Source organism: Biomphalaria glabrata, chromosome 2 (assembly GCF_947242115.1).
Source record: "Biomphalaria glabrata chromosome 2, xgBioGlab47.1, whole genome shotgun sequence".
In the NCBI taxonomy this organism is placed as follows: Eukaryota; Metazoa; Mollusca; class Gastropoda; family Planorbidae; genus Biomphalaria; species Biomphalaria glabrata.
In genome coordinates, this window is record NC_074712.1 from 31,772,458 (window position 1) to 31,792,010 (window position 19,553).

Here is a 19,553-nt window from a genome sequence, read left to right on the forward strand (position 1 = left end):
GATTTAAAATCAGAGAACATCGATACTGACCATTGGGAAGACATAGCCCTAGACCGCACTAGTTGGAGAGAGACGGTGACCAAGAAAGCTATGGACAGCGAGAAAACATGGGCCTCAGCTCTTGAAGGAAAGTGTGCCATATGTAATGCCTGGCTCCTTTAACACCAAAGCGAAAGCCACCTTGACCTGCAATATATGTGGATGGGAGTGTCTCTCCAAAATAGGGCTCCACAGCCATATGAAAAAGTGTTCGAGATGAACCATAGTCGTTCTACGACTGAACGAGGCCAATTATTATATTATTTTTATTAGACCTATAGCATATGACAACAGATCTTTTTTATGCGCCTACTTTTAAGCGTTGTTTAATCGTTCTTGCTGCCACACTACCAGTAAGTTTTTTTTTGTTGATTCTCAAACTGCATCGAGAAAAATAGGTCTACATGTATGTTGTTTTTTTTCCCTTCAGCCTGGTACCGTAAGGCTTGGAGAGAAAAAGTCTATGTTGTCTGGCTAAACGTGAAAATGGTAAGTAGTTAATAAGAGGTTTCTGTAATATTAATATTTTGGAATCATTTCTAAAGTATTCTAATAAGTTTTTAGACCATGAATACAAGTGATTTGATCCGAGTATCATCCGAGGTAATACTTTAATGGTGCTAATTAAAAGTAAACTCCGGAAGTGAGGAAGTCTGAATTATTTTCTCTTATCGTTATATAATTTTCTCTCTCAGGGTATGCTTGTAAGTATTCAATTTTCTATTCTTTAAAGAAACTTAATATGACAGTTTATGTTACACCATTTAGATCTAACTAAATACTCTCTAGAAATTAGCTGTCTGAAATAAATAATTTAGTTGGAAACAATACTTTGCTAGTCATTTCTTTGATACACCTAACCTAAACTTTGATCTTTGGAGAAAATTAATTTTCACAGTAGCTTCCCTTGCGGATTTCAATGCCACGTATCCCGAATCACGCATGCGTCCTTACGATCACTTCCGGAAACATTTCGTGTCTTGGGGAAAAAACGCATTGTTAGGAGTGACGCAAATAAAATTGTATCGTTAAAAAAATGGTTATCATAAGAGACATTAACAATTTTTATACAATTCCTTTTTATGTTGTCAGTATCTAATAGTGGTATTAATCATTTAAAGTATAGGTTAAAATAGGTATGGCTGAAAGAAGTAACCCTCCGCCAGTCTTTCCCAACACAAACTCACCCCTACAGTCACAGCAGTATGAGTATAATTCTCAACCCAGCAATATTTCTCAAACAGGTAATAGATCTAGATCTATAGACCTACTTGCATAATCTATACATATTTAATTATATAGATCTAAAAAATTTGGTGTTGACTTTCTTTTTAATTTTATGCTTGGCAATGTAACCATATGTAAAATTAAATCAACAAAGTAAAAAAAAAAGTCTTAATTTACTTGCTTGTTTGTTTTAGTAGTTTTACATGTTTCGGATGTTTCTTCAAAGTTGAAGATAGTTTACTTCCTAGTCCAAACCTCCCGCAGGATGACGGGGGATGGGAGTGGGCAGGGTTTGAACCTGGGACCATACTCATAGATAAATCCAAACGACAGTCCAGCGTGCAAACCGCATGAACAGGCAGCCATCCTTACTTACTAGATTTTAGAACTAAGATCTATTACTAGACTAGATCTAAATTATTCTAAATAATAATTTATAATAGATTAATTAATACATATTCAGCTTTGCTTCCTTATCCTCTAGTCTCTAGCCTTTACTTTAGTAAACTTTAGTTTCTTAAGTCTAAGGACTTTAGATTATAGAGTTTTAGACTATGACTAAGAAAAAAGTATTTAATAAAACTTTAATAAAAACTGGTATATATATAAATATCTATTGACTATTTGGAGAGAAATACTCATATTATAGATCAATTATATTTCTAATAGTCTATAATTTTTTATGTGTATATACTTTTAAAATTATAGATATTATATATAGTAAAATCCACAATCTCTTAGACACTTGTTAACTTATTATTTATATGTATAGATGGTATAGCAGTTTATCATTTCAACATTTTAAGAATTAGTGGAAAAAATGTCTTTCAGAATTAAAATTATTTTCATAACATAAAAAAAGGTTATATTTTCTTTTTTTTTAGCCCAACTGAAACCTTTAGGACAAGCACCTAATGGGCCATTTTTTCAACCTAGTGGAGCCTTTCCATCTTCTGTACAGAGTGGAAATCAGCCTTGGATGGGATCTGCCCAACAGACACCTAATATAAATGGTTTTAATCCAACTGTACAACAACAGCAACAGCCTCTACCCCCCAGTATGAACTCATCTGGATTTCCACCACCTCCTGTGACACCAGGCTTTGGTTATTCTCCTGGTGCTGGAACACAAGTACGGCCCCAGGGACCCTATCCTCCTCTTCCTCCAACATCACAGGTACCTGGGCTTCAGGTGAATGGACCAGCCAGTTTAAACTCTCGACCACCTTTTCAGCCAACATCTAATGTAGGATCTCAGCCCGCAAATTATCAAGTGGCAGCTCAACCCTTCCAGGGCTTAAGGACTCCTTTACAAACTGGTCTGCCTGTCAGACCTATGACTTCTACAGTTGGTAGTAGCTTGCCACCACCAACTAGCTCTTTACAGTCTTCTGGTGATAATATACAAAGTAAGGCCAAAACTAATGATCAAAATAATTGTTTTTGGATTTTAAAACAATTTGCCTTAAAATGCTCTCATTTATTTTAAAATAATTATTAGTAAATTCTACTATAGTTTACCTTTTCAGTAAGAATTGTATTGTATATTATTTTATATGTTATTTAAATCGTCAAATAGGCTTTTAATTGGTAGTATAAGAATATGGATATTATATTTAATTACAATTTAAGCCAATATATAAAAAATGTTATAATCTTAATCATTAATAAGGCCATCTGCTGCCTTTCATTCAACTCATGGCACCAATTTACCAAGTTCTTGATAACAAATATTGAAGCACTAATTTTAAGTGAAAATTTATCTTATAAATTTCAAAGGTTTCTTCAAAATAGAAGATTATGTCCGTTACGTCAAGCTAGTCGTGCATGTTGGTTAGAGACTTAAATTTGCTAAGTCATTGGTATTATTAATTAAGCTAAATTAGTCAGGCTAAGTTACAAGGCCTATAGTGCTACAAGAAATAAATGTTTCTTTACACCATGATGATTAGTAAGCAACACAAATAACAGCGCGAAATAGTTCTAGAAACTGAATGGAAGGAAGTTCATGTGTTATTTATAAAACAAAAGCATGCTTGTTTCTTTTCAATACATTTTTTTTTATACTAACAAAACTGAATGTGCTTGACTTTTAGCTTTTTAATCACATAATTTTATATTGTGATGTTTATGTGTTCATTGCTAGCACAAGTTTCTTTCTTTGTATCCCTTCCCCCTTTTTTTTTCTTTTATCTAATTTTTATTCAAGACGTACATTTTCTTTTATAAAGAATGTTGAAACCACTATTCCATTATGTTGCATGACAGGACAATTAAATATTCCTAACAGGTCGACCAAATGAGCTGCTACCTGCACCATATCATGGACAGGGACAATATTCACATCAAGTTAATCCCCTCTTGCAAAAAACTCCCATTCCAACTCCTAATAATTCAGGTAATTGGGAATTTGTAATTTAAGAGCAAAAAATCAAAATGATTACATAGAACAGTTCTGAAATGGCCACAAAATTTTTATTACGTACCAAAAAAAAAACAACCAAACAATAAATTTTATGCTTTTGTGTTAATTAGTTTGTTGATAAATAATATGTAAATCTCTCTTCACCACCTTTTTTTTTTTTTTTTTAACAGTGCATGAGCTCTAAGTTTATTTTAAATTTATTTTTTCTCTTTGCAATTAGGTGTGAGCTTTTACTGTTGATTACCTTGTCATTGTAATTTCATAATAATTTAATATTATTTTAAATTAGCAGTATTGTCTACTTTTCTGTAGTGTTTGATGAAGTCAAACAGTTGTTTATTCTCAATATTCATATTTGGTACTTTCTGTTTAAGAACCTCCATCAGAACGGTCTTCTAGGGGCCCTTCACCAATTTCAGGCTATTCAATGGATGCTTTAGAAGGACAATTTTCACCTGGTCAAGGTAATTCTGAATTCAGAAAACAAATTTTCTTTACATATAAAGTAAGATTTAGTTTATACATCAAATATTTCAATGACAAAAAAAATAAAAAAAATTACTGGGTTCTTTTTCAGGAGCATCATCACCAGGCTTTCAGGAACACAGAGGAAGTCCCACATCTTTATCAACAGGACATAATCAACCGTTTCCAACCAGGCCTGGAGTTCCTCCTGGGCAGCCATGGCCAGGTCTGCTTCAGCAACAGCAAAATCAGTCACAACCACCCTTTCAAGTTCAACGACCACCCCTAGGATTCCCTCCCATGCCTCAGTCAAGTCAGAGTTCTGGATTCTCTTCCACTGGTGGACAACAGAGGTATCCCATGCCTCCAACATCTGCCATTGCACCAGGATTCCCTCCACCTCCTTCAGCTCAAGGATTCCCACCACCACCACCCTCTTCGAACACATCAGCCACCTTCCCATCACCACAGGGACTTGGTGCCTCTAGGTATCCTCCACCAGGACCTGGCCTTATGTCGGGCTATCCCCCAAGTGGAGTTGGTGATAATAAACTTTCTGCATTGCCACCTACATCACAATATGGACCCACAGTATGTTTATATTGTCACTGCTCATTTTTTTTTTTATTAATGTATCAATTCAATATATTCACTTTTGATAGTAATTTTCTCACAAAATAACCCATTCATAAATTGTATTGTTTGTATAAACTGCCTTAAGCTATTCTTTGTTTGTAGACACTTAAACTTTGCTTTGCTATAAATAATTAATTGAATTTATGAAATCATCTTCTTTTCCCCAAACTATTATTTGGTGTTGATAAAATAGAAGTTTCAGTACAGTATTATAATGTTTTCTAACATTAACTTTTTATTATCAAGATAAAGTTTATTTGACAGAGATGACTAAACTGCATTTAATAAAAGTAAACCATCCCAACAGAATGTTTAAAATTATGATTTACTTGTAGCTTTTGGTTGATTCAAATTATTAAGGTTGATCTATTCTAGTTGTAGGCTCTGTGCAGACATGCCTACAGTCCCGCATTATGCGGAACCGTCCCGCAAAAGCATCAAAAAAGCTCACATGTTCCGCCGTTCCGCATTCACGATTTTTTGTTCCGCCAAGTCTGAATTCCGACACAAAAAAAAAAATCGCCGATTTTTCATTATTTATTAATAATGCGAAATGAAAATACTGAATGAAAAATAAAATATATCTAGGTCTGTGTTTATTGTTTACATTTCATCTCCTCCCGGACCCGGTGTGTCCTAAATTTACGAAGATATGGTTGAGCTAGATCTAGATCTAGACATAGATCTACATCTAGATCTAGTACTCTAGGTCTAGATCTATTCTTAGAATCTAGTAAGTGCTGATAAACCTAATTTTCCATTCAAATCCCTTTCTTTTCCCGACAAAGGCGCTATTCTCAATTATCAATTATTCTGACTAACGTGACTAACTCAACTGGTTTCTTAGGTAATTCTATTCTAAGAAAAGGATTTTTTTTCAAATAGGTTATTAGAGATCTAGATCTAGACCTAGATCTAAATGTAATTAATTAACTTAGACACAGTAAGGCTAAGGCCTAGATCTAAATAAGGCTATATATCTACTTATTACATAGTCTAAATAAATTAGTATCTAGATCTAACACTAGATTACTAGATTTAACTAGATGCCTAGTTACTAGAGTCTAGATGATACTAAATCTAGATCTATCTTAGTATCTAGAGAAATAGACTTAGAAGGTGATAGATCTCTAATCTCTAGATTTCTATGTATCATTATCATATGTAATAAATTTAGTTCTCAATAAGTCCATAGATCTAGACATAAATATTTAGATCTAGATCTATAATATAGATCTATTTATTATAATCTGTGTTCTTAGACTTAGAGGACTTATTATTAGATGTAGGTCTAGTCCTAGACTAGTACTACTAGTAGACACTCTTCAATTATTTTAGATCTAGCACTAACTAGAGCCAACATCTAGAGTGACTAGAGTAGAGCCCTAGAAAAGGATAGATAATCAAGTAGATCTAGAATAATCACATAGGAGTTAGAACTATTGATTTCAAACAAAGGACATAATTATGAATTAAAGGTTTTCTTACTTTTAATAATATTATACTATTTACATCTAATTTATAAAAAGCAAACTAGTATTGTTATTAAAGTAATATAATTGAAGTTTTATTTATATTGGGTACAGTATGGCTGACAAACATAAACGCGCATATGTTCCACATTGGGGCCCAAAATTCCACATTTTGAACCTGAGTGTTCCACATTCTGGGTCTTGGGGGTAGGCATGTCTGTCTGTGGCTATCTGTCTTAAATATTGTTGGGTTGGCTGATAATTATAATTGTTTACAGTCTGTGCTCAATTATGAAATAATTGGGAAATTCACTGTCATGATGATTATTGTGCCCAGATTTGTAGCTAATTATGATGTTGTATCCATTGTATTCAAAGTCTTTGTGTGTGTTTGTGTAAATTTATATATTCACATAAAGACTGGTAAGCTTACAAAATATGTTCTCTTGAGGTTAATATTAAATTGATGATCTACTGTATGTGTTTAGTGACCAAAAAATTTAATACATTTAACTATATTCATTTTTGTTATTTCAGTCACCTGGTGTTCCCCCTATGCCAAATCAAGGTGGCTATTCCCCCCACTATCCTCAACCTGGTGTTGGCGGATATCCTAACACTATGAATACAGTGACTCAAAACTTTAGTCAAATGGGCATGCAGGTGAGTATAATAGCTTAGCTGATCATAGACTGGAAAAATACAAATACTTGTTTTATAATTTTAGTTGTAACCAGCATTTCTGTTTTTTTCATACCAACCTAATTTGATTTTTTTTTTAGGTTAAAGAACTGCTTTCTTTTGTATAGTAATGATTAAACCATACATATATAAACTGGTGGAAATTTATATCACCAATACTTTGTTTTAGTATATTAACAGCATCCCACATTTCTTATTGTCTTCATTCCATCTTTATTCAGCTTTTTTTTTTTATAGGTTAAAGCAAAATACTTCTCTGGACAATAGAAATAAGTAGATTTCACATGTTAACAGATGAAAATTGTTTATATATTAATTTATTTTTTTCTAAAAACATAACACATTAAGATTATATGCAGACTTTCAAAAAAAAAAAAATTCATTCTCCTAAAATTTTGTCATGAAAAAGTGCTACTTATCCTGATATAATATGTATTTATATCACAAAGTTGCCATCAAAGTCTTATGTACCAAATAGTTTATTTGAAAGCTTGATGTTTTAACTATTGTGTGCATATAGATTAGATTACCTTTTGAATTAGTACACTATATTGAAACTTGCTTTGTGTTTATTGCAGGATGGACAGAGATCCATTAATTTACTGAATGAGAGACAGTTGTTTCCTCCAGATGGTATGGAGACACCCAGGCCAGCACTACCGAATGACTTCAAGAAAGTCAACTGCAGCCCAGAGTGAGCTTTCTTCTTTTCAGTTTACATTTCATATTATTACAAAAATCATGTGGTAACAAAAACAAAGTTTGGTAATAAAATACTGTGCATAGAAATAGAATGAAACAAACATTTTTCACATTTATTTTTTTTCTTCATCTTCAAATTGTGATCAAATTTTAAAAACTTTTGTTTAATACTTAATTTCCCAGATGGTCATTTGAAGTGTTTTCTAGATTAAGAAATAATAACTAAAATTTTCATCTTGTCAGCTACTTAAGCAGAATATTGTTTTTTAAATCACATCAAAATAAACTACTTTTGTGTTATAATTATTAAAATATGCTCCTTGCATAAAGTCTTTTTTTTTTTTTCTGATTTCGGGCTAACCGACTAAACATACTTGTTGTAAATGATTCTCTTACAGCATTTTCCGGTGTACCTTGAATGCAATACCACAAAACTCTGCATTGCTCAACAAAGCTAGGCTACCACTTGGAATTCTAATACACCCTTTTAGAGATTTATCAGTAAGTATTTTTTACAGGTTTTCAACAACATTTTTTGTTGTTGTTGACACAATTTATTATAATGATCTAGCTGAATCATTTTGTCAAATAATTGATTTGTTTGTTTTATATTTATGTCCCCTCAACTAGAGCCTATTAATTTGCAATGAAAAAAAAAAGTAAAATTTTATTCACTTGTACAGTGACTTAAGAGTTCAGCATAATTTAAAAGAATTTAATTTTGGGTATTAAATTAGATAAGAAAATGTGTATTTTAAAACAATTGGTTATAAAAAAAAAGTCTTTGTTACTGACTTGCAGGAAGAGAGTAATGGAGTAAGTACAATGCCATCTGTCTCTCCCATATGCTTGTAATGTGGAGGTTTTTCTTTTTTACTTAGTATGATTGCCCTAAGACCTGAATGAATGATATCTTTCTAACACTTAATTTTTATGTACTGATTTAAAATGTTTTTTGATAAGCCTACTATTTACATTCTGTCTTTTTTTTCTATTTCAATAAAAATTTGGCATTCCTAGACTTAGAAATATATATTTTTTTGGGGGGTTTATTTGGGACTATGGTATAAGGTTTACATATGTTTACATTTTAAAGCAGTATTCAAATAAAAATGTTATCTTAATTGCATATTTCTTTTTATAAATTTTTAGTGCTAAATCCATAGTCCATGGTAACCTGTGACTTTGTTTTGTATTCTGATTGTAAGAAAAAATAAGATTTTAAACATATGTGTAATTTAATACCAATTCTTGGTATTTCAAACATTTCATATAAAACTTGATAAAAAAGCAATAGTTTGTCTGAATCAGTGTTGAATTTCATTTATTTATTTGTTTGAGTAGCAGCTTCCTGTGATACAGTCCAGTGTCATTGTGAGATGTCGGGCTTGCAGAACCTACATCAATCCATTTGTTGTGTTCACTGACCAGAGGAGATGGAAGTGTAATCTTTGCTTTAGAGTTAATGATTGTACGTAAATAGATTGGCTTTATTTATGCTTGATAGTAACTAGTTAAGAGGTCTTTTGTACGTAAATATACTGGATTTCTTTAAGTTTTTTGTTTCTTTGATAGCATTCTTAGTTTTAGAGGTTGTGATTGTGTTCAAGGCTTCAACACTCACTATGGCTCTTTACAAAATATTACTTAAATGTATTATTCTAAATATCAGCTTTTAATTTTAACACATTTTAGTAGGAAAGTACTTTTCTATTTGTTGTACTGATCATTTGATCATTTCAATTATACTTTTTTGTAGTACCAGATGAATTTTCTTTTGATCCTGTGAGTAAAACTTATGGTGATCCCCAAAGAAGACCTGAAGTAAAATCTGCCACGATTGAATTCATAGCTCCCTCTGAATATATGGTAAACACTTTGTGCGTGTTTGTAATACTTTCCTGTCAAAATCCCAGTTTTCTTGTATTCATTATATTTAGTTGTTAGTCAATCATAATGTGCTTTACATTTTTCAGTTAAGACCGCCACAGCCTGCTGTTTACCTCTTTTTGTTGGATGTGTCTTTCAATGCAGTGAAAACTGGTGAGCTGCTCTATATTGTTTGCTTCTTAAAATCTCACCACATTTACTGGGTTTTTTTTTCCCCTTACCCTTCGGTTGATTTGTTAGTCCTATAATCAAATCTTCTCTTCATGTTAATGTTAACTTTCCCCATCATGAGATTTTACACTCTACAGTGCTTTCTCATCAGTTGTACTCATTTCACCTCTCTTATATGGGCCTATGTTGTCACATTCACTCTTTTTTTCCCCTCTTAAAAGCAAGATTATATTTATCACTTTCAAAGAAATGTTTGTTTTCTACTTTGTAATAAGCTTTTTTTTTTTTATTCCTAAGTGTATGAAGCTATAAGCAGTACTCCTTTTAACTGTTAAAAATCTTGCCATAGTAATGAATTTACTTTATTATCTTTAAAAGAAGATCCACAATAAATTAGAGTGATAAAATAAAAAGGTAATTGCTGCACATCAAATTTGTAATAATCCATTTTTTAGTCTTCAAATATTTAAGGTTTCTATAGCATTGTTGGCCTAAAATTCATATTGTTGACTTTTTATGTTTTTAGTCTAACTAAATGTTTGCATTTAATGATGAAAGATGTATGAACATACAATTTCAGTTATCTTGAATGTTACTGTTACTGTTAATAATGTGAAAAGAAGTAAAATCTGTACAAATATTCCCCTGAATTCTTAATATACACATTTCATGACAAAAAAACTCTTACTTGTCAATTCAGACATTTACACTAGTGACAGCTAGTAAAGCTGGTATATCTGATAAAAAATAATACAAGAAAAGTATCAAATAGTAATAATTAAATGATAGCTAGAAAACATTTGTTTGAATAGACACTACTAGTTGGGGGAGGAAGAAACTAATCATCTGTTACATCTATATACCTAATACTAAATGTCTGGTTTTCTTGTGCAGGCTATCTTGCACAGTTTTGTCAGGTTCTTTTGGATGAGCTTGATAAACTTCCTGGAGATGCTAGGACAACAATAGGCTTTCTGTGTTTTGATAAAGCATTGTATTATTTCAATCTATCTGAGGGGCTCTCCCAACCACAGATGATGTGTGTACCAGATTTGGAAGGTAGATTACTTCGTTAGTCATTACTTATTGTGAACATATAAATGTCTCATGTTTTTGTGCTGAAGGATGGCTTTAAAAAGTGTTTTTAAGAAAATATTTCTCTTAGCAGTGTAGAGCCTGTTCATTTTATTTGTATTTCAGTTTAGTATAAGCACTCTCTTTAACACTTTACATTTAGAAATTTCAAAAGTTTTTTTTTTTTTTATAGATGGAAAATTGTAAAAGTTATTCTGTCTATGCACATCTCACTATCATTGAGTATAAAGTTCATAATATTTTCTTTCTCTATGCACATCTCTTTATCATTGAGTATAAAGTTCATTATATTTTCTTTCTCTATGCACATCTCACTATCATTGAGTATAAAGTTCATTATATTTTCTTTCTCTATGCACATATCACTATCATTGAGTATAAAGTTCATTATATTTTATTTCTCTATGCACATCTCACTATCATTGAGTATAAAGTTCATTATATTTTCTTTTTCCTAGATCCATTTTTGCCTTGTCCAGATAACCTGCTAGTCAATTTACATGAGAGTAAGGAGCTTATCAGTGACCTGTTAAATCAACTACCAAACCTTTTTGATGGCAATTATGAAACTGGTAGTGCCCTGGGAGCAGCGCTTCAGTCAGCTCATAAACTAATGGTTGGTTTTATCTCTGTAGACTATGACTATTTAGGCAACAGTTCATTAAACTTCTTTAAATACTTAAAACATCTTGTTGTTTTTTTGTGTGTTTACATTAAAGAGTGCTACTGGAGGAAGAATTACTGTAGTCCAGACATGTCTGCCAACAGTTGGACCAGGTGCATTAGAGAACAGAGATGCTGCTAGCAGTTCAGGAAAGGTCTGTCACAACTATTAAAAACATTACTTTTTACAAAGCTTATATCAACTCACTCTGTCTGTTTGGTAAAAAGTTTGTACATATTTCTTCCACATCCAATTTTAAATTATATTCTTTTACCTGACAACACAAGAAAAAACAATAAATTATTATTTTGTTTTGTAACTTGAGCAAGGAAAAGAACTTGTATTTGACAGATGTATTAGTGGAATAGTCCCTATGAGGACCCCTGAGTGAACATTTCTTGTACGCATTTAAAAAACCAATCATGTAAACATTCACCAAGATACACCCTTCTTCCCTCCCCTTTCACAGCTGGTCCAGACAAGTGATAGGATCATAGGGTATTGAGAAAGCTAAACAATAATAATTGGTACAAATATTTCTAATCGCACAGATTTATAATGTGTTGGTCAATGATACATATAATTACATGACTGATCCAAACTAATTGATACAATTACACTTAATATTGGCTTTGTTTTTCTTAAAGTAATTTTTGTTTTTGTTAGCTCCATTGGTTAATAGATATTACATTTTACTTAAATAATTTCTTTATCTTGAGAAATTGAGTTTGTATTGTCTCATCACCAGCCAGTGATTGACTTTTTTTTTAAGCATTGTTTTTGGTTAAAAGAAGCTCTTTTCTTTAGATTAGTGTTAATATTTATTTTATATTAAGATGATATTCAAATGAGCCGAGACCTAAGATGAATGTTACTTTTTTTTAGACTGTGACTAATTTGGGACCAGCCACAGATTTTTATAAAAAACTTTCTTTGGATTGTTCAGCCCAGCAGATTGCTGTAGATTTGTTTATGTTGAATGGCCAGTATGCAGATATTGCAACACTTGGTAAGAATCTTAATTCCTATTCATTTGACAAATAAAAAGATAATTTTCTCTGTGTGAATCGTAACAAAAATGTCTTCAATTTATTGAAATTAATTAATTTATTTCTGTGTGATAAATATTAAAAAAAAAGAAAGTATATAAATATACCATTTCTTATATTAAAACATCAAAGTATACCAAGATGAAAACAGCTATGGAGAAGTATTTATGCCAAAAAGAAAATTCTATAACAGTTTATCTGCAAAGCCAACAAAGTTCATTAGTACCAGGCTCAGCAACTAATTGTTACAGTTATGTTATGTGTTTTGCTTCCTAATTGCCAAGACACCTTTGTTTCCACAGCTTGTATTTCCAAGTTTTCTGCAGGATGTATTTATTACTATCCATCCTACCACTCTGTTAAAAACCCTGGTTTGGTAGAAAAATTTGACACAGACCTTCGGCGTTATTTGACACGAAAGATAGGCTTTGAGTCAGTTATGAGGATAAGGTGCACAAGAGGTAAACAAAGTTCACCCATCAAATCATTTTTTTAATGACCATGCCTTGACTTTTGTTTCTTTATTTTTTTTATGAATAATTCATATTGTTCCAGATTAGAGAATAATATGATGGTTATACAATAGGATATGTTTTGTTTCTGGTTTGATTAACAGAGGGTCCGGTTAAGAGGATTCAACTGTCTGTATATTTAACTAATTTAGCATCACATAGGAGATACAATATACCATTTACAAATCAAAGACACAAAAAGTCCTTTCCCTGGCAATCATATGATTGAACAGAATTGATCTGTCTGATCTAAACATTTCACATGTAACATTTTAGGGAAACTAGCATGAATGTATATTATGCTTCTATAGTGATAATATATTTTCTTTTAGTATTATCTTATGATTCATAAATTGTAGGATAAATTTCCTCATGGGTAATAAAGATTATTATTATTTATTGCCTGAAATAAGTATTTTAGTACATTACCTTTTTGTGCTTTAGTAACTTTAAGAAGTAATGTCACCTTATGGACCAGTTGTAAAATTTAAAAAATAGGTCTTGTTTTGAAATGCTAGTAAAAAGTTTCTTCATCCATGCTCATGAAACATTTAGTTCTACTAGTATTTAACATTATATTATGTGACTAATATTGGCTAAATTCAAAGTAGTAAAGATAATTATTGTCTTGTTGATTTTTTAAATTTTAGGTTTGAGTATCCATACATTTCATGGCAATTTTTTTGTTCGATCAACTGACCTGTTATCGCTGCCAAATATTAACCCTGATGCTGGTTTTGGAATGCAGATGTCAATTGAAGACAATCTCCAGGAGTCTAGTACTGTTAGTTTCCAAGCTGCATTATTGTACACATCTAGTAAAGGTAAACCCTTTTTTTTTTAAACAGTTTCTCCTGAAAATATTTAATGACATGGATATATATTGATAAATGTGCTAACTATTATTTCAGGTGAGCGCCGAATAAGAGTTCATACTTTGTGTGTGCCTGTTACAAATCAATTAAGCGATGTTTTTGCAAATGCTGATCAACAAGCGATCGCTTCTTTGTTGGCTAAAATGGGTCAGTACAAAATAGTATAACCAGTATAGTTATTAAGTTAAAATATTTAAAATTGCATTAAAAATTAAAATACAACTGATATACTATCTGTTCCAAAGAATTTTCACTTACTAAATGCAGCATAGAAACATTGGTTTTGATTTTGTCTTCTTGTAGCTGTTGATAGATCACTAAACTCTGCAATAAGTGATGCCAGAGATGCTATGATGAATGCCTCACTGGATGCTCTTGCAGCTTATGCTCAACAGATCCCTGCATCTCAGAGGGCTGGTGCTGTGCTGGCCCCATTTTCTCTCAGATTAATGCCTATGCTAATGTTAGCCATGTTGAAAAGTGTAAGTGCTCAGAGTTTGACAGATAATAGTCAATAGTGTCTTTCAGTACCCAATAGTTTGTGGTGGTTGTTTTTTATACAAACAATGAAAACACAATGTATTTTCTTCCTTGACAAATTTTATCTACATAAAATGATAGTTAATTAATCAAGAACATTTGATAAGGTCTAGTGGCCACAAAAGAGAAAGTAAAGTGGGTAGACTAAGATTAAAAATTACTCTATTCAATTTATTTTGTAGTTCGTTAAATCCTTACTTATTCTTGTTATGTATTGCATCAATACATTTTCTTCCAAAATATTAGAAGAACCGGTATTTGACTTAAAAACTTCTGGACTGTTTGGTGGGATCTCTTAGTACTAAAAACATATAAGTGTCAAAACAATTTGTATTTGTAAAGCTATTTGTTCTTTTTAAAGTGTGCCTAAGAATGAGAAATATTACCATTACTTTGATGAAAGGTTTAAAGATTTCCTGTGTCCTACTACTAACTAAACAGATGTTCTTTTTTTTTTCACAGATTGCATTTAGCCTGGCAAGCAAAACAAAAATTGATGATAGGGTGTTTGCAATGCAACAGTTTAAGGTGTTGCCAGTTTGTTATTTAATTCAGAATCTGTACCCTCACCTGTATCCATTGTTGAGAATAAGTGAAGAGGTGAGAGACTTAACAAAATAATTTTATAGTAAATTTTTGTTACAGAATATGAATCTTTCAAAAGTAATAATTGCCTGATGAGAATATGAAATAAGTTCACATATTTCTGCATCTATGTGATGGTTATATGTTGTTTTTTTTCGTGTGGACAGTTGAATGATGTACAAAAGCAATTATACATTTAGAGCTGAAGCTTCCTTTGTATAGAAAAAAACATTACAGCGTTTCAACTAGGATTGTTGATCGGGTCTACCCAGAATCCAAATGTGGCTTTGCTCTGGGAGATCCACAATTGACATGATATTCTCTCTCCATCAGCTGCAGGAAAAGTGCAGTGAACAAAGAATGCCTCTATATTGCGCTCATTGACCTGACTAACGTCTGGTTCAGAAAATAAGCTGCTAAATGTAACTGTTTCTTTCCACCAAAATATGATGTGTACTTTGCAGTTCAATGGCTCCTGCTCCAAAAGTTTTAGCATTAATACAAGAATGCGTTTTGGCCCCAATACTCTATCTCCATTCCAGATTTAATGACAAACTTTTGAATATTGTCAGACTGAGGTCGAAAAAGAAAATCAGAACCACCCTTATAAGAGAGATTCTATTAGCAGCATTAGTGGCACACACACATATTGTGCTTCAGTTGCTAATGTCCTGCCTGCTTCTCTCAGGCCTGTGAAGAGTATGGGCTAACTAATAGCATGAAGAAAACAAATGTGATGGAGCCAACTGATACAATACTATTCTCCATCCTCATAGATAAAAACAAACTAGAAGCGGCATACAAATTCTGCTACATGGGATCTGCAATTCAAGATGGCTTGTCTCTAGAAAAGGAGATAAAAAAAAACAATAGGGAAGGCTGCAACTTTCGCTAGACTCAGACCAGGACTTTGGTAAAACTGGAAACTCACTTCAATGGCCAAAATGGTAAGGCATGTATTTGGAGCACACTACTGTATGGCAGTAAGTCATGGACTATCTATGCAAAGGATGAGAGAAAACTAAACTCATGCTGCCTCCGAAGGATCTTAAAAATCACATGGCAAGAAAGAGTATGTAACACTAAGATACTTGCTGGCTGGTCATCCCAACCTCTGAAATGTAGATGTAATCAAACGGACCTCAAAGCAAATTTTGACTGCTGGAAAGACCACACTTTGTGGAGAGAAATGGTGGCCTAGAAAGCTATGGGCAGCGAAAAAGTATTGGCTCTTGAAAAAAAGCACATACCACCTTTCCTTGCGATACATGTGGACGGAAAAGTCAATCAAGGATAGTTTAATTGTTCAAACATACATGCAGAGGGGAGCTTCCATTTATCTAGAGTTTCAATAGTCTAGACTTTAAATTACTATTACAAAATGATGATCAAACACTCACCTTCTGAAATCCAACACACTATCCGTAGAAATGTATAGTCATATTTTGATTAATAAGAATTCACTCAGTTCCAAGGATTTTAATTTACTTTTATGTTTATATTGTTTGAAATGCTTTTTTACAGAAGCCCATAAAGAGAGGAAATGAAGAAATACCAAGTGCTCCATTGTTGCAGCTGTCTTCTGCCAACATTGATAGAACTGGTCTCTTCCTGATGGATACAGGAGATGCCATGTGTTTATTGGTTGGAAGTGGAGTTGGTGACCAGATATGTCAGGATGTCTTTGATAAGCCAAACTTTATGTCTATACCTGATGACATGGTGAGAGACTTATCTCTTGACACAGTTTTGATTGTTGCCACATTGTCTTAATAGTGATTTTTTAATACAATTTTTTTTTGTCCTAAACTCACAGATGGATTTACCAGAATTGGAAAACCCACTATCAGAAAACATCAGAAGCTTTATAAATTACCTAATGGACTCCAGACCATTTGGAGTTACCTTTCTTGTCATCAGGTTTGCTCAATTTTTTTTTTAAGTATAGACTTAATTTTACAACAAAACGTTTTAGTTCCATAATGTTCATTACAATATTAAATAAATTTATACATAAAATATACTTATTCTCAATTTTTCAGGGATGACAGCAAAAATCGGCAATTATTTTTCCAGCATATGCTTGAAGATCGCACAGAAAATAGTATGTCTTACTATGAGTTTTTACAATTTCTTCAAGGAAAAACCAAAGGTTGATTAGTACTGAACTAGTGTTCTAGCTCATCATTCATTGCCCAGGATATATCGGAAGTTTCAGTGACATTTTTAGTTTTGTGCCTAATGAATCATTTTCTTTTAATCATCAGAAGAAATTGATTGTTTTATTATTGTAATATTACCTGACTGACACATTCATTGTACAGCAGTTGTTATGTGGTCTATTTATTGTTTTGAATTCTGTTTTTTTTTCCTACACACTCTATCTCTCTCTCTCTCTTTTTTTTAAATTGTGATATTTTGAAAACAACAAATGTGAATGACCTATTTGTATACATAATATTTTTCCTCCCAGTTAGAACAAGTTTTTTCCCCCCTTCTGTCCTCTTATTCACTGGCAGATTTTTTTTTCTTGTAACTAATGTAAAAGACAAATGTTTGAAATGCTTGTGTAGTCTAGGAAATGTTTCTGAATGTAACAAATGGAATGACAAGAATGTATGCATGCAACCTCTGATTGTATATTGTTTGACTTCCTACGCCTAGCAATCCCTTCTCTGAGCTGAATGTGGACAAAGTACTATACACTGTAGAGACTTGATGCTCCTTGGTTGTGCTGACTAACCATGTTTCTCAAGATGCTTTCAATCTGTCAGTGGCAGTTCAGAACAGTGGCACTGCAAATATGTTGATTATATGAGGACAAGAAAGGATAGCTGAATGTCTTAAGCAGAATTTTTATTATTTTTGCTATTCAGTATAATTGAGCATAAACACCTAGGTTATCAGTTTAGTTAAACATTGTCACCCATTAACAATACATACACTTTTTATCAGATGTGGCTTTTATTGGTTGAACTGGATCCATAGTTTTATTTAGTGGTGTCTCCATTAATTATCTCCCTTTAACAAACTTCTACAATTTGTTGATACCACATAATCATTGTACATTTACATTGGATTGGTGTAAATAAGTACACTTTTGAAAATTATAACAAATTTGCCTCCTGGACAAAAGTAACCTTGTTTAATAATCCTCATTTTTTTTTTTAAGTTACCAGTACATCAAAAGAGCATATTTTTTGTTCTTGGTTTCACAGGGCATGTTGTTATGGATGATATTGTTAAAAAGATTTGCTTAATTTTTGTGTTACACTTCATAAATTCATTTGAACGCATCACGCTATTTATAATGATCTATTTTTAATTTATTCATGTTGTAATGAGCAATACATTATAAATATTAACTTCAAACCTGCTCACTTGAGCATAAGAAATTATTTCTGACATTTTGTTTTGACCATTTTCTTTTAAATTATAAAAACTTTTTTGAAAAGTCTGTGGCCTATCAGCAGCAATCAGTGTCATGTGTTCTCTCTGGATCAAAGTTTTAATTTAGTTTTTCATGAAATGGCTTTAATCTGTTAAGTACTTCTGTTATTTATAATTTCAAAAACAAGTCTAAATTTGATAGGTTATTTCAAGAAATGTATTGTCTCACACCCTCTTATTTCAGTATTTATTTTTTTTTTTTTTTTCCTTCTATGAAATGTTTTTCTTTCTTTCTAAAAACTTCAGTATTGAAGATTGCCATGTTTGTTTGAAAGAAGGTATGTGATGACAATTGTAATGCATGTTCATTATTTCTTTTTTATTATCATACTTGAGTGTTATGTCCAAGAATGCATGTTGCAATAGTTATGTGTTGGTCCTGCCAACAAATATATATATAATTTTATGCTTACAGAAACCTTTTTTCTTTGACATTTGGTGAAATGTTTTAAATTATGTCATAATTCATTAATGAGAAAATAAAGCAGATTCTATGTCACTAGTCTTAAAACGTGAGCTCTTGTGTATATAAAAGACAATTCATCACAATGACGTGTCTATTGTTATTGCAGTGGGGGATGGATAATCCCTTTTCATTGTTATATAGCATATTTTAAGCACTACTCTAAATCAATAACCTTTTGGTGTGGTTTCTAGGGGGGGGGGGGGTTTGACCCTTAGTGTTGTAGCTCTATTATCTTAAGCTAATGTTTACTGGCCCTAGTAGTGTAAAGAGGACCCCCAAAACCTCGAGTTTGAAATGGCAAATCTTTCTATCCATAACTGTTGTTACCCTGTGTGTACATGTTTACAGCAGCTCTCTAGAAAGGAAGCCTACACAATCTTCAAGAATAAATAATTAGTAATCACATTTTTGTTTGCTTATCAATTCTGTTTGGTAGTGTTGGCAGTTTTATTTTTATATACAAAAGCATGACCTTGCCATTTTAGGTCAAAGAAACCTGTCTTAGTAGTTCTGCTATAATATACAAAATGAACAACTAAAAAAAATTTTTTTTCAGATTTTAGACCCTACATGGCTTTCCCATAACTC

General features: G+C 32.2%; 1 protein-coding gene across 2 annotated transcripts; it reads left to right on the forward strand.

Moving 5' to 3' along the window:
* The first annotated feature begins 973 nt into the window (after positions 1–973).
* LOC106060034 (protein transport protein Sec24A-like) lies at positions 974–19,368 on the forward strand. 2 transcript variants are annotated; one of them, XM_013217766.2, is made up of 23 exons: positions 974–1,283; positions 2,151–2,675; positions 3,557–3,664; positions 4,066–4,155; positions 4,269–4,747; positions 6,802–6,927; positions 7,545–7,660; positions 8,067–8,169; positions 9,013–9,139; positions 9,428–9,537; positions 9,645–9,711; positions 10,624–10,788; positions 11,283–11,440; positions 11,544–11,642; positions 12,374–12,497; positions 12,840–12,998; positions 13,700–13,873; positions 13,961–14,071; positions 14,228–14,406; positions 14,927–15,064; positions 16,574–16,771; positions 16,866–16,969; positions 17,092–19,368. In XM_013217766.2, the coding sequence occupies exons 1-23, from the start codon at positions 1,178–1,180 to the stop codon at positions 17,204–17,206; spliced, it is 3,681 nt and encodes a 1,226-aa protein (XP_013073220.2). In that variant the 5' UTR covers positions 974–1,177; the 3' UTR covers positions 17,207–19,368. The 2 variants fall into 2 exon arrangements, with proteins under 2 accessions (XP_013073220.2, XP_055876045.1); XM_056020070.1 differs by lacking the exon at positions 3,557–3,664.
* The last annotated feature ends 185 nt before the right edge of the window (positions 19,369–19,553 follow it).

Excerpts from the sequence above, each read along its gene's own strand:
- LOC106060034 (XM_013217766.2), top strand. The coding sequence starts at position 1,178 with ATGGCTGAAAGAAGTAACCCTCCGCCAGTCTTTCCCAACACAAACTCA. Across the intron at positions 12,498-12,839 it reads TGCAGATATTGCAACACTTG|CTTGTATTTCCAAGTTTTCT; the intron begins GTAAGAATCTTA and ends TTGTTTCCACAG. Across the intron at positions 15,065-16,573 it reads TGTTGAGAATAAGTGAAGAG|AAGCCCATAAAGAGAGGAAA; the intron begins GTGAGAGACTTA and ends GCTTTTTTACAG.